This window comes from Scyliorhinus torazame, chromosome 13 (genome assembly GCF_047496885.1).
Source record: "Scyliorhinus torazame isolate Kashiwa2021f chromosome 13, sScyTor2.1, whole genome shotgun sequence".
NCBI lineage: Eukaryota > Metazoa > Chordata > Chondrichthyes > Carcharhiniformes > Scyliorhinidae > Scyliorhinus > Scyliorhinus torazame.
In genome coordinates this window covers 20,036,641-20,057,272 of record NC_092719.1, presented here as the reverse complement: position 1 = coordinate 20,057,272, position 20,632 = coordinate 20,036,641, and the positions used below count along the sequence as shown (strand labels likewise).

General features: G+C 42.5%; 1 protein-coding gene across 1 annotated transcript in view; it reads right to left on the bottom strand.

Annotated features, from left to right (window-relative positions):
- Positions 1 to 20,632, bottom strand: part of copg2 (COPI coat complex subunit gamma 2) — an 83,711-nt gene that overhangs the window by 21,489 nt on the left and 41,590 nt on the right. The window contains exons 5-14 of the mRNA XM_072471122.1: positions 18,325 to 18,404; positions 17,269 to 17,344; positions 15,939 to 16,031; positions 13,974 to 14,060; positions 10,752 to 10,909; positions 9,060 to 9,193; positions 8,051 to 8,118; positions 6,162 to 6,350; positions 771 to 866; positions 231 to 474 (exon numbers count right to left, since the gene is read on the bottom strand). Of these exons, the coding sequence (XP_072327223.1) occupies positions 231 to 474; positions 771 to 866; positions 6,162 to 6,350; positions 8,051 to 8,118; positions 9,060 to 9,193; positions 10,752 to 10,909; positions 13,974 to 14,060; positions 15,939 to 16,031; positions 17,269 to 17,344; positions 18,325 to 18,404 (1,225 nt within the window). The remainder of the gene's footprint in view (positions 1 to 230; positions 475 to 770; positions 867 to 6,161; positions 6,351 to 8,050; positions 8,119 to 9,059; positions 9,194 to 10,751; positions 10,910 to 13,973; positions 14,061 to 15,938; positions 16,032 to 17,268; positions 17,345 to 18,324; positions 18,405 to 20,632) is intronic.

The window sequence follows — 20,632 nt, the reverse complement described above, 5'->3', positions numbered from 1 at the left end:
TAATTCCTATCTCTCTGAAGTGGCACTAACTTTTAGGTTACATAGTTATTAAATGTGGAACGTGGAAATTATAGTGGGGAGAGGACGACAAAACACAAAATATGGCCTAGTTATCAGAAAAAACACAAGAAAAAGAAGATATGAATGTTCTCATCTCTTGACACAAATCGAAGCAGCAAAAAAACTGAACAGGCAGTTTGAAATATTACTTTGCATTAGGTCACACATACCAGCTCTCACTGCTTCATTTTCCAACACCACTCTGTTGAATATAAACCGAATGTACTTGGAAGGAACTGGGGTCTTGGGTGCTTCTCTGCCCAACAGGTGGAGTATACGGGTGGCCAGAACAGTGTGCTCACAGTCTTCAATAAACTCACACAAATGGGCCAGACCAGTTTCTTTACTTTCTGGATTCTCCTCGATTATATTAATTATGCAATCAACGATGGCTCGTTTGTACTCAAACCCACCCTAGGCAGACAAATGTACAATGTAATGGGCAAAACATAGTTTCATTTACCAATAACACAGAAAATTCTGTTAGTGCATTTGATCTTTTAGCAGTATCAAATTTTATAATTTCCAGTCCAATACATCACAGGTATTTGCCAAATTATGCACAAATATGTACACCAGCAATAATTTCATGGAAGCCAAGGTTGCCAACACCCTGTTAGGGCATGGTGTCTGAAGAGAGAGAGAGAGAGACAGAGAGACAGAGAGAGAGAGAGGGGGGAATAATATACAATGCCAGGATTAAAGCTCACCTCATCCCTCAGCATGTTGGAAAGGAAATTCATCATAACACTGTGTTTGCGAGGATATTTATGGCAAAGTGCACTGATTGCTTCCACCACAACCACCTAAACAGCAATTATATAAACATAATTGTGATCAGTACTCTATTTCACAAATATTTCTCTATTCAAGAATAGAACAGAATAGAACATACAGTACAGGAGGCCATTCGGCCCATCGAGTCTGCACCGACACACTTAAGCCCTCCCTTCCACCCTGTCCCCGTAACCCAATAACCCCTCCTATCCTTTTTGGTCACTAAGGGCAATACCTTGATCTTGATGTTCACCTAACCTCTTAAGAACAAATGCAAATCATGATGTGGGTCATAGCTCTGACAAGAGAATACTTTTCTTTCTTTGTTTCTGTCCATTAGCAGACCACCGTTAAACATTTATATGTCAAAGTATCACAGATTAAATGAAGTAGTTAGGCTGTATCCCACACTGAAATTGGTTTCTTAAATCAGTGGTGTTGTTAACCTATTTAAAGAAACAGATGAGCATCTCTGCCTACAGTAACAAAGGCAGGAACCTCAGACAAATGTGCCTAATAGTCATATATATCAATATTCCACAGTACAATTCAAGGACAACGATTTCCTCCAAAGTTTTCATTGGAAAATACTATATTCTTTAAAATGAAAGTTGAAGCGGGTGCGGCGATGACCAGCTGAGTCGCACATTTCGGCAGGTCCCGGTGAAACGGACTTTTGGGCTCTTGATAGGAGCCCCAACGGCAATTTTGACGGCTAAAAACACTGTGCGGTAAACCAGAAGGGAATCCCCCCTGGATACGGATGAAAAAAGGAGAAAGTGGCCGGATTGCAGTGGATCCTTTAGAACAGCGGCAAGGAAGGCAAGCAAAAACCAAGATGGCGTCGGAAGGTGGTAGTTTAACATGGGGCCCTGAACAACAAGAGTTCTTGAAATGCTGTGTGGAAGAGCTCAAAAAGGAAATGAAGAAAGAGCTGTCGGCCCCGATACTACAGGCAATCGAAGGGCTAAAGGAGGAACAAAAGACCCAGGAGCGGGAGCTTCGGGTCATGAAGGCAAAGGCAACCGAGAATGAGGACGACATACAGGGCCTGGTGGTGAAGACGGAGACGCATGAGGCACATCAGAAACGATGTGTGGAAAGGTTGGAGGCACTGGAGAACAACGCAAGGAGGAACAACCTGAGGATTCTTGGTCTTCCTGAAGGTGCGGAGGGAGCGGACGTCGGGGCATATGTGAGCACGATGCTGCACTCGTTAATGGGAGCGGAGGCCCCGGCGGGTCCGTTGGAGGTGGAGGGAGCATACCGAATGATGGCGCGAGGACCGAGAGCAGGAGAAATTCCCAGAGCCATAGTGGTGAGATTCCTCCGTTTTAAGGATAGAGAAATGGTCCTTAGATGGGCAAAGAAAACTCGGAGCAGTAAATGGGAGAACGCGGTGATCCGCGTTTATCAAGACTGGAGTGCGGAGGTGGCGAGAAGGAGGGCGAGCTTTAATCGGGCCAAGGCGGTGCTTCATAAAAAGAAGATAAAATTCGGAATGCTGCAACCGGCAAGACTGTGGGTCACATAGCGAGGGAGGCACCACTACTTTGAGACGGCGGATGAAGCGTGGACTTTTATTGTGGAAGAAAAACTGGAATGAGCGGGTTATTAAAAAGAACGTTTGAACAAAGTGGTGGGGCGAAGAGGGGGGTTAAAAAGGGGGGAAAAGAGGAGTTTTATGTACTAATCCTGCGATGTGGTAACTTTTCTCTCTACCACAGGTGGTGATGGGGGGAGGAGGGGAGGTGGAGGAGATGGGGCGTTGGCCATTGGGGGCGGGGCCAAGGGAGAAGCGCGGGCTTGGTTCCCGCGCTATGATAATCATGGCGGGAATAGAGAAGCAGGAAGGAGGGGGCGTCGCACGGTGCGAGCCGAGGTCACGGGGGGAAGCCGAGGTCGGCCAGAGTTTGCTGACTTCTGGGAGCAACATGGGGGGAGTAATTACGCTAGCGGGGGATCTAGCGGGGGGGGGGGGGGTGGGAGGGGGGAATTACTGGGTTGCTGCTGCTGGGGAGAGGGGGGAGCTGGTATGGGAGGGGATGGGCGGGGGGGGCACCGCCTGGGGGAGATACAGCTGCGTGGGAACCGGGTGAGGAGCTGGAAAAAGGGGATGGCTAATCGACAAGGGGGGGGGTAGGAAGCCCCCCAACCCGGCTGATCACGTGGAAAGTGAGAGGGCTGAACGGGCCGATAAAGAGGGCACGGGTACTCGCACACCTTAAGAAACTTAAGGCAGATGTGGTTATGTTACAGGAAACGCACCTGAAACTGATAGACCAGGTTAGGCTACGCAAAGGATGGGTGGGGCAGGTGTTCCATTCGGGGCTAGATGCGAAAAACAGGGGGGTGGCTATATTAGTGGGGAAGCGGGTAATGTTCGAGGCAAAGACTATAGTGGCGGATAACAGGGGCAGATACGTGATGGTGAGTGGCAAACTACAGGGGGAGACGGTGGTTTTGCCCCGAACTGGGATGATGCCAATTTTATGAGGCGGATGCTAGGACGCATTCCGGACCTAGAGATGGGAAAGCTGATAATGGGGGGAGATTTTAATACGGTGTTGGAACCAGGGCTGGATAGGTCGAAGTCCAGGACTGGAAGGAGGCCGGCAGCAGCCAAGGTACTTAAAGATTTTATGGAGCAGATGGGAGGTGTAGACCCGTGGAGATTTAGCAGACCTAGGAGTAAGGAGTTCTCGTTTTTCTCCTATGTCCATAAAGTCTACTCGCGAATAGACTTTTTTGTGCTGGGAAGGGCGTTGATCCCGAAGGTGAGGGGAACGGAGTATACGGCTATAGCCATTTCGGATCACGCTCCACACTGGGTAGACTTGGAGATAGGGGAGGAAACAGGAGGGCGCCCACCCTGGAGAATGGACATGGGACTAATGGCAGATGAGGGAGTGTGTCTAAGGGTGAGGGGGTGCATTGAAAAGTACTTGGAACTCAATGATAATGGGGAGGTCCAGGTGGGTGTGGTCTGGGAGGCGTTGAAGGCGGTGGTTAGAGGGGAGCTGATATCAATAAGGGCACATAAAGGGAAGCAGGAGAGTAAGGAACGGGAGCGGTTGCTGCAAGAACTTTTGAGGGTAGACAGACAATATGCGGAAGCACCGGAGGAGGGACTGTACAGGGAAAGGCAAAGGCTACATGTAGAATTTGACTTGCTGACTACGGGCACTGCAGAGGCACAATGGAGGAAGGCACAGGGTGTACAGTACGAATATGGGGAGAAGGCGAGCAGGTTGCTGGCACACCAATTGAGGAAAAGGGGAGCAGCGAGGGAAATAGGGGGAGTGAGGGATGAGGAAGGAGAGATGGAGCGGGGAGCGGAGAGAGTGAATGGAGTGTTCAAGACATTTTATAAAAAATTATATGAAGCGCAACCCCCGGATGGGAGGGAGAGAATGATGGGCTTTTTGGATCGGCTGGAATTTCCCAAGGTGGAAGAGCAGGAAAGGGTGGGACTGGGAGCACAGATCGAGGTAGAAGAAGTGGTGAAAGGAATTAGGAGCATGCAGGCAGGAAAGGCCCCGGGACCGGATGGATTCCCAGTCGAATTCTATAGAAAATATGTGGACTTGCTCGCCCCGGTATTGACGAGGACCTTTAATGAGGCAAAGGAAAGGGGACAACTGCCCCCGACTATGTCTGAAGCAACGATATCGCTTCTCTTAAAGAAGGAAAAGGACCCGCTACAATGCGGGTCCTATAGATCGATTTCCCTCCTAAATGTAGATGCCAAGATCCTGGCCAAGGTAATGGCAATGAGAATAGAGGAATGTGTCCCGGGGTGGTCCACGAGGACCAAACTGGGTTTGTGAAGGGGAGACAGCTGAACACGAATATATGGAGGCTGTTAGGGGTAATGATGATGGCCACACCAGAGGGGGAAACGGAGATAGTAGTGGCGATGGATGCCGAGAAAGCATTTGATAGAGTGGAGTGGGATTATTTGTGGGAGGTGTTGAGGAGATTTGGTTTTGGAGAGGGGTATGTTAGATGGGTGCAGCTGTTGTATAGGGCCCCGATGGCGAGCGTGGTCACGAATGGACGGGGATCTGCATATTTTCGGCTCCATAGAGGGACAAGGCAGGGATGCCCTCTGTCCCCATTATTGTTTGCACTGGCGATTGAGCCCCTGGCGATAGCGTTGAGGGGTTCCAAGAAGTGGAGGGGAGTACTTAGAGGAGGAGAAGAACACCGGGTATCTTTGTACGCGGACGATTTGCTACTATACGTGGCAGACCCGGCGGAGGGGATGCCAGAAATAATGCGGATAGAAGAGCTGGGGGAGGAGATCGAGGAGGGGCTGTGGGCAGATGCCCTAAGCAGGGTAAACTCGTCGTCCTCGTGTGCCAGGCTAAGCCTGTTCAGTTTAAGGTATTACACAGGGCACATATGACTGGAGCACGGCTCAGTAAATTTTTTGGGGTGGAGGATAGGTGTGCGAGGTGCTCGAGAAGCCCAGCGAATCATACCCATATGTTTTGGTCATGCCCGGCACTACAGGGGTTTTGGATGGGGGTGACAAAGGTGCTTTCAAAAGTAGTAGGAGTCCGGGTCGAACCAAGCTGGGGGTTGGCTATATTTGGGGTTGCACAAGAGCCGAGAGTGCAGGAGGCGAGAGAGGCCGATGTTTTGGCCTTTGCGTCCCTAGTAGCCCGGCGCAGGATATTGTTAATGTGGAAAGAAGCCAAGCCCCCGGGGGTGGAGACCTGGATAAATGACATGGCAGGGTTTATAAAGCTAGAGCGGATTAAGTTCGTTCTAAGGGGGTCGGCTCAAGGGTTCACCAGGCGGTGGCAACCGTTCGTCGAATACCTCGCAGAAAGATAGATGGAATGGAAAAATGAAGGCAGCAGCAGCAGCCCAGGATCGGGGGGTGGGGGGGGGGGGAGGAGGAGGAGCCAGAAGGACTCTCAGGGTTGTTAATATATACTGTATAATATGTATAGGTCGTTGCTACAGATAATTATATATTGGACTGTTAAATTATATTTTTGGAGAGTGTTACTTGTGATAAGGCAGTTGCCAATTAGGGTTAGTTTTCATTTTTGTTATTTCTTATTTATTCTTTTTTTTTTTTTGTTTGTTTTGTTTATAAAATAGGTCATTGTTATTTGTGTTGTTATAATATTGTGTAAAGGATGCACAATGTACTGTGTTGGTTGACCAAAAATTTTCAATAAAATATTTTTTTAAAAAATAAAAAAATGAAAGTTGAAGAGTTTCTGGAAAATAAAAATGAAACAAATAAAATTTGTTCATCATTTTGAAACTGTTGTCTGAGGATAGGATTTTCTAAAGAGTTTCACCTTAAATTCATCAGATATTTCAGACACGAAAGTTGAGATCTGTTTCATGAGCCGATCCACACTACTCTCGCTGCCGGTTTTCAGCAGCGTCGTGATGGCGAGTGTGGCGATGCTGCGGTTCGAGTCTGTGATCAGGTTTTCTAGGTCCAGGTTACAGGCAGTCACAGCAGACGGGTGCTTCATTGCAACCTTCCGGGCAACAAAAACAAAGAATCCAAGACTTAACATAAGTTTCCATAAAGAAACACAAAGCCATTATTCAAAAATAATACTTTAAGAAACAAGAATATAACATTGCAATATAGTGGGGTATTTTTTAAACAAAATTCTTTCTCCCTGGGCGGCACGGTGGCGGAGTCATTAGTACTGCTGCCTCATGGCGCCGAGAACCCAGGTTTGATCCCGGCCCCGGATCACTGTCCGTGTGGAGTTTGCACTCTCCCAGTGTCTGCGTGGGTCTCACCCCCACAACCCAAAGATGTGCACGGTTTGTGGATTGCCACGCTAAATTGCTCCTTAATTGGAAAAAAAACTTTAAAAAAAACTCTTTCTTCCTTGCTCCCATGGGTGCACTTCATGGCTCCTTGGCCTTTTCAATTCTGCTCTGCAATGGATCACTTGTAGGTATGGAAGCCTTAGGACAATTATCCATCTTTTCTTGCAGGGACATTCATAGCTTTAATGCGATGCTACTCAAAGGCTCAGATCAGATACTCAGAACATAGAGGGTCATGTTTCAATCAATTTATTTACTGGCTGTTCGGCTCTACTAAACCCAGTATTTCACAAGAATATGTAATAATAATAATCTTTACTGTCACCAGTAGGCTTACATTAACACTGCAATGAAGTTACTGTGAAAAGCTCCTAGTTGCCAGACTCCGGCGCCTGTTCGGGTACACAGAGGGAGAATTCAGAATGTCCAAATTACCATCAGCACATCTTTCGGGACTTCTGGGAGGAAACCGGAGCACCCGGAGGAAACCCACGCAGACACGGGGAGAACGCGCAGACTCCGAACAGTGACCCAAGCCGGGAATCAAACCTGGGACCTTGGAGCTAGGAAGCAACAGTGCTAACCACTATGCTACTGTGCTGCCCTACTAGGGGCTCTAATGGAGTCAAGGTGGCTTCAAGATGACACATTTGGCAATGGAAGTTCAGAACCAAGTCAACCACTTGCAAAATCCTCAGTAATTCAGTAACCTATGCCACATGGACCACAGCAGTTCAAGAAGGCAGCTCACCACCACCATCTCAAGGACAATTAGGGGTGAGCTATGAATGCCTAGCCAGCAATGCCCACATCCCATAGGTCTTCAGTATTGCACAGCATTGTTGATAAAACAAGTGTGTCTAGTGCACGCATGAAACCTTGTGTGGTAGGCCTTTCACAGGAGGCGGAAATGCTTTCTAGAGAACTCTAAACAACCCTATAGGCTAATGCCACAATGGGTAGGCAAAGTCCTAGGTGGTCAAATAGACGATAATTCATGACTACTCTATTGGCAAATTGTCCATTATAACTAATTAAGATATAGCAACACAGTGCGCACTGTTGGGATTCCCGTTCGCTCTTCCAACTTAAGACCTGAGATTTTGGTACTTAAGTAGGGCGCATCCTTTTGAGGAGAGACTGTGCAATCCTTTCAGGCAAAGCAAAACTCTACCTATGTGGGTTTCTCAGTGGCTTGGCTCGGCGACTTAAATATGGCACTGGGTCTTCCAGGCAGATTAAAAAGAAGAGGATAAAATATTTAATCAAACAACGACAGTTATATCAAAAAGCCCAAAGACTTTATATAAAGATTAGTTCAATAATCTATTGCACTTTTAAAATTCAGAAACAGTATTTATATATTGGAAAAGCAACAAATTATAAAACTTACTTTGTTGAGGGTTCTAACAGCAGCAAATCTCAGGGCTGGTTTGGAGGAACTGCAGAAAAGTTGGAGCACTGTTTAAAAGTAGAATAAAAAAGTTCACTCAACTTTGCTATATTGTAAGAAATAATATGCCAAAATTCAGATGATCAATTTAAAACTAAACATGCGTACAAGAAAATAACATTTGAGCTAACTACCCTGCCGTTCTAAAGAATAATATATTGTCATATACAGAACTTTCTTGAAGCAGGCAATTCATCACTGGAAACATTTCCAAAGCCAGAAAACTTAGATTCCTCCCACTCCAAATGCAACTGAGCAAGTATGCTGTATCATTATCTAATGTTATTCAACTATTATCCATTGGTCCACAGGTGACATGCCAATAATTCAAAGACTGAGTTCAAGCAATACCAAAGCTTTAATGCCCACCTCGAGTGAAGTCTGGGGTACAGTTGTGTGTGTGCCAACAGCCCTCCAGATCCTAGGCCATTCTTCGCGTGAACTTCAAAAGTTAACACTGGCTTAACACTCAATCATTGAGAGATATCAAAACTAAGTCAGATCCAGTTCTTTCTCTAAAGTTGCAGCTTTGCACAAGGATCATAATGAAGAATGGCAAAGATGGCCAATTCCTTCCTTTTCTGTCGTGAGGTCACTGCTACATGGGTACACATATCTTGACTGGGTAACGTTCAGCTGACGTTCCTGATGACATTTTCCCCTATCCTTAGCCCACGGAATAAAATGAAACCATCGCAGAATCCCCACTGCTGCCCCAGTTAACATTGATTAATCTTGTATATGTTTGAATACTATGCCATGCATTTACACAATGAACCCACCACAATTTTCAAACATATCTCTCATAGATTTTCTTTACAGCTCTTCAGGAGTTTATGGCAATGAATCAGGCTTCTGTAAGGGGCTATTTTGTGCAATACCTTTATATTAACCTTGCATTTAATATTGGAAGTTACATATATCTGCTATCAGTTTAAAAAGTACTTACCTGAGACAGCTGGTGCCAGCTCCCTAGCTGTGCAGTTAGGTAGATGGACAATGGCTGATGCTGCTTCATAGACAACCATTTCATGTTTATTGCGTAAGCAGCCTTCAATGAAATCAAACAAGGGGCTGTCCTGCCTGTTAGGTTAGAGGTTTCCAGGGTCAGTACGAACAGATTCCAGGGTCAGTACGAACAGATGCCAGGAAATTTGGATCCTGGAAGTGAATAGACTGTTATAAACTAACAGAGGAGAGGGCCTGTACTGCGCTGTATCGTTCTATGTTCTATAAGATAACTTTGACCGATGAGGACAAGGCTCGGGCAGGTTATAATCATCATCTAAGTCCAGAGATGAGATTAGTACTCTGTAATCGTTTTCACTTTACATATATAGTGACTTGTGGGCAGAGCTTTACTCAAGATTTAAATTGCTTTTGGAGAGTCACAGCAAGCATCATTAGTCAAAAGCGCATTACCAAATTGACAATTTACGTCTTTTTATTGTGACAATATTTTGCAGGTTTATTAAGCAAATTACACCGAGACATCTTACAAAATGTTGGCTCTGTAGCATACTGACAGTCTTCAAACACTATTGTTAACGGTAATTTTCTGACTTTCATTTCCAATGGGTATCTTAACCACTGAGCTTGTGTCAAAAATTTAGGGGAAAATGCATCATAGCTTCCAGTCATTATGGTTGGAAAGCCATGCTCAGCATATATCTGAATTTCTGATAAGCACTCCTGGTAGGAAAGGCTCACAACAGAAAAGCTGACAAATGACCACATACGAGTTTAAGAACTCAGCTTAAATCTCAGCCTCTCATGGCTTCTTTCATTTCTCGTGAGATACCATTAAAGGGTAATTTCTCCGGATGCACTATGGAATAATGGATTGTTTGCAGTTTTCTAATCTCAACCTTGCCAGAAAAGAAATGGTACCAGGCTGAGACGTACTCCACCCTAGAAAATATAAGGAGAACTCTGTCTCCTTATGCAATAGCTTCTTGCCAGACACTGGACAGCATTCCAAAAGCAGAGGGAAGGGCGAAAAGGAACAAAACAATGTTTCTATTAGAATCTAAGTCAAAGGGAAAAACGTGTTGAAAAGAAATGGCACTGTGAGGAAATTATTTTTTAATGCAGTGAGTGGTTAGGGTCTGGAATGCACTGCCTAACAATGTGGTGGAGGCAGATTCGATCATGGCTTTCAAAACATAATTGGACCATTATCTGAAGAGGAAAGATTTGCAGGTCTTTGGGGAAAGTTGGGGAAGGGCACTCGGTGAATTGTTCTTGCTGTGAGCCTGCACAGATGATGGACCGAATGGCCTCCTTCTGTGCTTTAAACTATTCTACAATTCTAATATATTTACTATTTTAGTGAGGAAGTAGCCCCAAATAAAAAATCACTTCATGTTCATGTGTACTCTTTTACGAAAATCTTTGATAGCAAGAATCTTGCGCCCAAAGTTTTTCCAGATCCCCGTACTCTTGGTTAGACATGAAAACAGGCGACAGCCTGATTGCATGGTTAGATCTGAATAGTCAGATACAAATCTAATTGCACAACTTAATATTTTGAATAGTTCGTGAGAATATTGAATTCCTACTCCCAAATGGTCAATTTAACTCATTAGGCAACATAGTTGGGGATGTGAAGGAGGAATACAAAAAAAAGGGAGTAGCTTACCCTCCCTCTGCTTCCTCCAGGAGTTTACTTGCAATCCGGATCAGCATGCAATAGGCAAAAGGGGATTTCAGACCAGACTTTGTGAATTTATTTACCATCTTTGTAACAGCTAAGCGGTCAGTCTTCCGAATGTGATACAAGAGGCCTAAAGCATGGTACTGTAGTAAAACATGGTAGTAAGGATGACAAGAAAACATTAGTAAAGCAAGGCAACAATAATGGAAACATCAACAGCCTCAGCAAATCAGCACTGATATTTTCCCCGGTGACTCTTCCATTTCTTTTTAAACTTCCTGAGAAAGCCCCGATTTCTTGCTAAGGTACAGTTCACAGGCTTTAAAAGCCTATAAATTGTAGAAACTAGGCAAGACTTAGTGGAGAAGGACTTTCATGGTTTGTGCTCCAGCAAAAATATGAACTAGGTTCTACCGAAGCAAGTGGAAAGCTTTATGCTTAATAAGTTTGCAAACAGTATGTATTGCCAAAGAATACAAAATTAATAGACACTTCTGAAATATGCCATGTGGATATATATATGGGAAGTACACAGGCAAACTACGAGAAGCTCAACTTAATAGTTAATATGTTACATTTATCATCCATTCTTTCTTGGATAATTAAATATTTTGTTAATTTTATTTGCTATTCTAATGCACATACTCAGCGTTGTAAAGTTCTTAGGCTGGATTCTCCACACCCCGATGCCGAAATCGCGGTCGGCGCCGGGGCGGAGAATCCATTCCCTGCATGGCATCCTGACCAGCGCCGGTTCCCCAATTCTGCGGGCCCCGAAAAGCAGCTTCTCGGAGAGTACATATCACCTACCTGTGGCCATTGCTGGAGGCCCGCTCCGCCATTCTCCGCTCCCGACTGGCTGATGAGATTAGTCGGGGGCGGGACGATTGGAAGGCGGGGGGGCATATATGCGGCCGGGCAATGTTTGGGCGGGCGGTCAGGGTTGGGCGCGCGTCCAATCGGGGCTCTATTTTTAATGTCCAGCTCCGCGGTCCGAGTCCGCTGCCATGCGCATGTGTGGCCTCCGACCCGGAAGTGCAGGGGCCCGTATCTGCAGCAAAAGCTGCTAATTTTACGCCAGGTTCCTGCTAGCCCCCTGAAGGGCGAGGAATATGTGGCCCTTTCACTCCAGTTTTTCTGCCATGAAAGTCCACAGTTTTTACGACGACGTGTGGACGAAAGCGAATCCAGCCCCTTATAACTGGAATATCTGGATCTTATTACATTCATCTTTAAGGATATCTCTTTTATAAAACAATATTGGTCTGATCCGCCACTACCTTCATACAAATAAAGTTGGCCCTTTGGAACATTTGAGTTTTACACCCCTGAACAAGAAGATTAATTAGCTCAATGAACCTTAATTTCAAGATGGGGAGATATGTTAAACATATTAGGGTACGAGAGAAATAAGATAAACTTGGAATATAAGATCCAATAATATTTGATGGCGGTCAGATCTATTATTCGCTCTACTAAAGAGTTTCTATTGAATTGTCACTTAGTCCTAAATATTACGTGGTGAGGTATTGATACCGTTATCATCTATCAGTATTACCTAAATTATCTACAGGAAATATTTTGTTTTAAGTCACCCAAATGTGACACCATTACAATTCACTTCAGTGATATGATGAGTGGCAGTTCCTGGCTTGGGACAGCAGTCAAGGGTCAGGTTGTTTAAAATCCAAGACAATGTAATAATTCAGTAAAATGGCCCTTTGTATTTCTCTGAAGTTGAACACAACTCAGCACATAGCCCAACACCTTAATACCTTAACACTGTTAGAAGCCGTCATTTTTGTGATGTTAAATCCAGGTGGATGTCAAAGATCCAGGGGAACTATTTGAAGACCAGGGAGTGCTTCCAACATCTTTATCAATACTTTGCCATTAAGCCAACTTGACCAAAACCATATTAATTTGTTGGGTCATTTAATTTATGGATTGTGGACTTTGCTATCTGCAAACTGATTGTTACATTTATTACAATCCTTTTAGGAAACATTAACGCTTGAAGAAAAATCCAAACACCAGTGACTAACTGAAAAAACTATACCACAGAACTTCACATTTTTAAACAAAAAGAAATGTTACTGTATATAAAGAGAAATCAAACAAAACAAGCACTACTAACTCAACACTATAGTTTATAAAGACTTATCCTAGAAACTCAATTCCACCTTTTACTGCTACTGCCTTCTGTCAGAAAAACACGGATACATTAAACAAAGGAACATTCTAATCCCCACAACCCATCACCATGACAATATGGTATGTTTTGGGATGGCTCAAACAGAAATATAAATTAATTATTTACCTTCAACATAACACTTTAATTTTTAAAAATCGATATGAATAATTTTTCTCTAATGGAAATGACTGCCCTCTCTCTAGACTTGTTGGTCCTCACCAGCTTTCAATTTTTAAAAATCTAGGCACTACATAAATAATTTAAATTTTTTATTGAAGTAAGGGTAGACCTTCTGGCTCCATTACAAAGCTGAAACAGATTGTTTGTTGCTTTCACACCTCTACCTCTGACCTGGTAATATAAACACAGGTCAGCTTCTCATGTAATATTTCCAACACTTGTTTGATTTGCATTCACTTAAGATGTATACCAGTTTCTCCAACCAGATGTTTACATGCATCTTACATTTAGCATTTTAATTTCCAATTTAAAGATTATATTCCTGAAGCTATAAGTTATCTTGTAAAATATATAAATTATGGAACATATTCGACCAAGAGTGACTGCATTTCAAAAAGTAATTAATTGATGTGAAACACCTTGGGATATCCTGAGAATAAGGGGCTATGCAACTTTGAACTTTCCTCTTCTTATTCCTAAACTACAAATACCAAGGTAAACCGAGATGAGAAGCTCATCCATCTTGAAACACCCAGTTATCATACCATTACATCCAACTCTCAGGTTAAAAATTATGTCTTGCTGCTCTTTTTCCTCCCTGCAGCCAAACTTGAGTTGAATTCAAGACCAAGTTCATGCTTTCCAATTGTAGCTTATTCTTTCCAGGACCTCAAATCTGAGAACGTTGTACCTTCCTCAGCCTTCCTACAAACTACAAGTATTTAAAGCTTGGAATCCATACAAGTGTCTAATTTTAAAATAATATAGCTCGTTCTGATTTTGAACTCAATCCATTTTGCTAAACTGTAATATTTTCATTTTCATCAGCTTACCTGCACCATGATATTGTCACTGGAGGCAGCTTCTTGAGCCTCATTTACCCAGCGTTTCACCACATCGTAGCTTGTAGATAGAAGATGCTGAAGATTTATTTTTTTAATCCACAAGAAAAAATAAATAAATGTCCATGCATACCAAACAATAATTTTCAATATGATATTGGTCTCTAGCTAAGGAAACCGTATTACTTAGCAAACAGCAAAAGTAATTTTCATAGAGATTAAGAGGCAGATTGGGAACACTGTAAATAAAAATGGAAAATACTGCAATGTAACTGTCACCTATGAACATTGATCTGTGCACCAAACAGAAAGATTACTTGCAGTTGATGAGAAAGTGGAAGCTCTCTGATCACCAAGACAATACACTTCATTATGGTGCCAGATGAAAAGTTACAAATGAGCAGTTAACCTATCTTTCGAATTCCAATGTTGGCCTAGTTGCAATGTATTTCCAAAACATTGCTGACCTAAGTTTCTCAATCAAAAAAATGTACGTTAAGGTCACTAAAAATAAACCTACAGTTTTCAACATAATAATTCCTTAAATATTGTGCTTAATTTTTCAATGCGGGCAAACTAACAGATGGCCTAGCTCTTAGACTTGAAACTTTTGCTCATAATAATAATAATCACTTATTGTCACAAGTTGGCTTCAATGAAGTTGCTGTGAAAAGCCTCTAGTCACCACATTCCATCGCCTGTTCGGGGAGGCCGGTACGGGAATTGAACCCGTGCTGCTGCCTTGTTCTGCATTACAAGCCAGCTGTTTAGCCCACTGTGCTAAACCAGCCCCATGAAACTCAATATAATGGTACTTTGGTACCACATTGCACCAAACAAAAATAGAAGACATGGGTTTGTTCTGATCTCAAACTTGCCATTGGGGAAACAGAGAACCAAGATCCCATTCTTTTCCTTAGGGAAAAAGAAGAATCAAAGCAGGATGCTCTTATGCAACTTTTAGATATAACAGTGGCAGAGGCCTGGTAGGAAGTCAACTATTCGCCTTATTATTTGGCGAATAGTGGGAAAGACTTAAGGCGTTATAAGGAAATAGGAAGAGAGGGAAAAACACAATGGTAAACAAACTCTTATAGTCTAAACTCAAGTTCCATTGAGACAATGGAACAAAGGTTCCCTTCTGTGATGGTTCTCATATCAAAAGGATCCAAAAGATCTTTGTTAAGATCCTAGTGTGTGTGGGCTTAAAGTTTAAAACTGTCCCTGTTCCCGCACTAATAGTAAATAGAATTCAGAGTGGTGACAGAACAGCTGATGTGGGAATGGAAAATATTACATTGTTGTAGTGTTGTTGTGCTCTTCTGAGGTATTGGGTGCAGCATATTAAGAGGGAGTTTTACTAAGTTGTTACAGACCTGGGTGTACTCAACAACACAATAGGTTCCGGAGTGAGTAAATGGCAAATTTCACTTTAATCTACAAAATCAAGCTGAACTCCTGTGGTATAGTTCATGGGTCTGAAGATTCTGAAGTACGGGTTTGATTTGCAGCTAGAAGGGCTGTTTTTAACCTGAGATGGTTCCATCAAACCATCACCAAGACTTTTTAAAAATTGAGATGTGGCCTAAATAGAAATTTGGTCAACTAGATGTCAATTACCAGCTGGTTGGAGTTCCTGAAAATTAATACCTGCTTGCAAACCCTTAGCTTCTGCACCAAGGAAGTCCTGGATTATCAAAGTAAAATTGTCTTTAATTTTTTTTATAGATATGAACATATTTGTTTAACAGTTCTTTAAAATAAGTCTCTTTTCGAAAAGAAAGATGAATTTTAAAATGAACCTGGTAATAATAGTATCATAGTGAATGGTTTTGCTTTCAGGTAATGCGTTTTAATGTTAATACTGAATTAATAATCATTTATATCTCACAAAAGATCAAAAGTTCTGATTTTCTTTAAACAGGAATAAAAAATAATTGTTTCAGACACCCTTACCAGAGAGGAGACCAAGGCAGAGCTGGATACACTGGCCACTTTATCCACAATAGCTTGTTTCATGTAGCGTTCTATCCCCTGTAGCATTGTCATCTACCAATGAAATAGTAAGACACTTAAACTTTAAAACCATATTCTCTACTTCTCTACTGCTTCTACAATTCCCTGGACTATAGGAGCCACCAATGCTGCATTAAATCTCTGTAAATGATTAAATGAAGCAAGCTGCAGCGTTGCGGTTTGGCTCAATTGGTAGCATTCTCACTTCTGATCCAGTTGGCTGTGGATTGACACGCTGCTCCAGACTAGAGCTTGATTAAATACGTGCCAGAGAAGGAACATAAGACCTTCTTTTCCAATTGGGGAGTGGGATTGATTTGAAATATAAAACTATTTCATAACATAAGATTAGAAAAGACTGGCTAGTCCATCAAAGCTGTTGCATCAAAACAGTGTGCAACTTGTATTCCCCAACTCCTCCATCGACTTGCATCTATATTGCAACTTTATGTTAGAGTAAATCATCCCATGACACTTCACAGACACATTATCAAATAAAATTTGATCCTGAGTCACGTAAAGAGATAATAGGGACAGATAACCAAAGGCTTGGTCAATACCTTAGAGAAGGAAAGAGAGATAGAAGGAAAGAGAGATAAACGGGTGGAGAGGTTTAGGGTCAGAATTCAAGAGCTCAGCGCCAAGTGAGCTGAAGGCAATGATAAAGAATTTAAAATAAGGAATGAGCAAAAGGACAGAAGTGGAGGAGCACAGATTTCTCTGAGGGTTGTAGGATTGGATAAGCTTATAGAGATAGATAGGGGTGAGCCACGGAGAGATTTGCAAATAAGAACAAGAATTTTGTAATCGAGACTCCAGCCAGGCAATCTATTACCAAAAACACAAGCCTATTTATGATTTATAAATTAGAGGACACTCTAAAAACAATCAAGCAAACAGTAGGGGATTGTAATACTGACACCATCAGTCTCAGTGAATCACCAGATATAACTTGAGATATCTTCTACCTACATGTACTCATTTAGCTCCCTCGTGTACTAGATTCAAATTGGGAGTTGGTGACATTGCTTTAATTCTACTAGTACACCACAGAGTAACATGTATTTTGATATGATGAGAAATAGATAAGATTACGTTTTAAAGTTTCTGTTCTGAATCAGTTTCACTAGCCCTGGCTTCAATTCTCTGCCTGCATTTTGAGGGAAAATTATTGCCAAACATTTCCCAAATTTACAATAATGGAACTGGCTTCATTATATTCCTCAGCAGCAGCTGCATAACCTGTCCTTTCCCAATAGAGCATGCTTACATCTGTAATACGGCAGAGTGCCCTCACAGCTGGACCTCTGTACACATCATCCTTCCCAGTCATGTCCTTGGTCAAACTGGAACATATTAGTAAACAAAAAAACAACATTAATTCACTGGAGAATCTTCTTTATTGACATCTGGCTGGTGGACAAACAGATTTTTAAAGTTGTATGAGGTGCTAATATAGTGTCTTAAGGAATATTTCTTGATTTTCTTAATGCTGGGGACTTAGCTTCAGGAAAGCACTGCACTAGGTTGAACCATAACCTGCTTTTGTCAGTCCTAAATCACGATCAACTTTACCCCACCCGGTCCCTCAAGACTGCAGTAATTGCACTACAATGCTCAGCTAATTTTATAAAGCTTCTAAACTAAGAGTTATTAGAAATAGAAAGGTTACATTATACTGACTCCCTCTTCATTTTTCGCCAACTGAAGCAAATTTTACATCACAGTATTTTGAAACTTTACAAGGCAATACACAGTGAAAAAGATGACAAAAATTAAAATATGTATAGAAATAAATGTGATAATACTAATGTCACAATCATTACTCGAGCTCTTACTGCTGGAGATAAAACTGTCACTTCAATTAATGTAGCAGCCAGACACTGAAGATCATTACCCTTCAAAAAAGAGAGTAACACTATAGTTCCTCTGAAGCTGTAATACATACTTTCAAAGGAGATCCAAAAGGCTTTTTAAAACCACTGGACTTGGAAGTAAAACAATTGCTTGCAACTTGTTTGGCAAGTTAATTCAGATTAATCTTGTTTGGTTCAGAAATTTCACTAAAGACCTGGCTTCACTCCCAAACAGTAGGTCATGAACAATGAATGCATAATGACTCTGGCACCTGTTTCCACACAGTTTGAATATATCTAAATCCTACAGAAGATGATTAACCATCCCAGTGTAAAACACACTATGATCTCCATAGTCCTAAAATGTAATTCAGAAAACTATTGTTACTCCTAATTGTGATTCTTTTAATACTTTAATCCAGGCAGATAAAATGAAATTGCAACGGCTAATTGCCCTTTTTCACTCTTACCTGCTTGTAACTATTATCACATCTTCTGAAATGTTAGCCATCTCTTTAATTGTCAAGTAACACATTCTTCGGAGAGTTTGCTGTAAACGGATAAAATCATTTTTTTTTTTTTTAAAGTGCGTAGTCGCTCAAAATATAACGCAACCTCCAATCAATTGAAATTGTAACAAAGAGAAACAATACTATGCAGTGGAACACAAGATAATTTGTTGAAGATGAGAAAGTGAATTACATTAAAAAAGAAACAGTAATTAAGAACAAGAAATAGGAATAGGCAATATAGCCCCTTGAGCCTGCTCCGCTATTTAATAAGATCATGGCTGTATTTCTACAAAAGCTCCACCTTTTCACCTCAACCCCATATCCCTTAATTTCCTTGCTGCCCCCAAAATCTATTGGGCTGTCTTGAAAATACTCAGCATCCACAATATTCTGGCTAGAGAATTCAAAAGATTCACAAGCCTGAGTGAACACATTTATCCGCAACTCACTTCGTCATGCCCAATCTGTAATCCTGAGACTACAAACTGTAGTTCTAGGGTCTTTAGCCAAGGGAAACATCCTCTAACAGGACCCGAGAGGTATGCCAATCAGTGACCTTTTTGTGAAAATAGACAAAATTTGAAATCCCAAGTATTTATTAAGAGAATAAAGCCAACAGATTACACAGTTTTAAACAACCAGAAGAGATTTTACTATACAAAGTCAACAGCCAATACTATCTATCCTGTACTCTTATGTGTTTCAGGCTGTCATTAGCACTCTTTCCCCTTGGTTTCTGTGGCCATTAGTACCCGGTTTCCCTAGGTTTCTGTGGCTAGGACTTATCTTTCATTCTCACTCCACAATATAAATATTTCAAACTTTCTCTGTCTGGTAGCTTTGACAGAGTCATCGGACTCGAAACGTTAGCTCTTTTCTCTCCCTACAGATGCTGCCAGACCTGCTGAGATTTTCCAGCATTTTCTCTTTCGTTTCACTTCCTTTCTAGTGTGGTGACTAGAGCTGTATACAGTACTCCAGCTGGGGCCTAACCAGTGTTTATACAGCTCCAGCATAACCTCCCTGCTCTTATATTCAATGTCTTGGCTAATAAAGGCAAGAATCCCATCGGCCTTCTTAACCACCTTTTCTCTGTCCTGTTGTCTTCAGAGACCTGCACACCAAGGTCCCTTGGATCAACAAACAAAGAACAAAGAAATGTACAGCACAGGAACAGGCCCTTCGGCCCTCCAAGCCCGTGCCGACCATGCTGCCCGACTAAACTACAATCTTCTACACTTCCTGGGTCCGTATCCTTCTATTCCCATCCTATTCATATATTTGTCAAGATGCCCCTTAAATGTCCCTATCGTCCCTGCTTCCACTACCTCCTCCGGTAGCGAGTTCCAGGCACCCGCTACCCTCTGCGTAAAAAACTTGCCTCGTACATCTACTCTAAACCTTGCCCCTCTCACCTTAAACCTATGCCCCCTAGTAATTGACCCCTCTACCCTGGCGAAAAGCCTCTGACTATCCACTCTGTCTATGCCCCTCATAATTTTATATACCTCTATCAGGTCTCCCCTCAACCTCCTTCGTTCCAGTGAGAACAAACCGAGTTTATTCAATCGCTCCTCATAGCTAATGCCCTCCATACCAGGCAACATTCTGGTAAATCTCTTCTGCACCCTCTCTAAAGCCTCCACATCCTTCTGGTAGTGTGGCGACCAGAATTGAACACTATACTCCAAGTGTGGCCTAACTAAGGTTCTATACAGCTGCAACATGACTTGCCAATTCTTATACTCAATGCCCCGGCCAATGAAGGCAAGCATGCCGTATGCCTTCTTGACTACCTTCTCCACCTGTGTTGCCCCTTTCAATGACCTGTGGACCTGTACTCCTAGATCTCTTTGACTTTCAATACTCTTGAGGGTTCTACCATTCACTGTATATTCCCTACCTGCATTAGACCTTCCAAAATGCATTACCTCACATTTGTCCGGATTAAACTCCATCTGCCATCTCTCCGCCCAAGTCTCCAGACAATCTAAATCCTGCTGTATCCTCCGACAGTCCTCATCGCTATCCGCAATTCCACCAACCTTTGTGTCGTCTGCAAACTTACTAATCAGACCAGTTACATTTTCCTCCAAATCATTTATATATACTACAAAGAGCAAAGGTCCCAGCACTGATCCCTGTGGAACACCACTGGTCACAGCCCTCCAATTAGAAAAGCATCCCTCCATTGCTACTCTCTGCCTTCTATGGCCTAGCCAGTTCTGTATCCACCTTGCCAGCTCACCCCTGATCCCGTGTGACT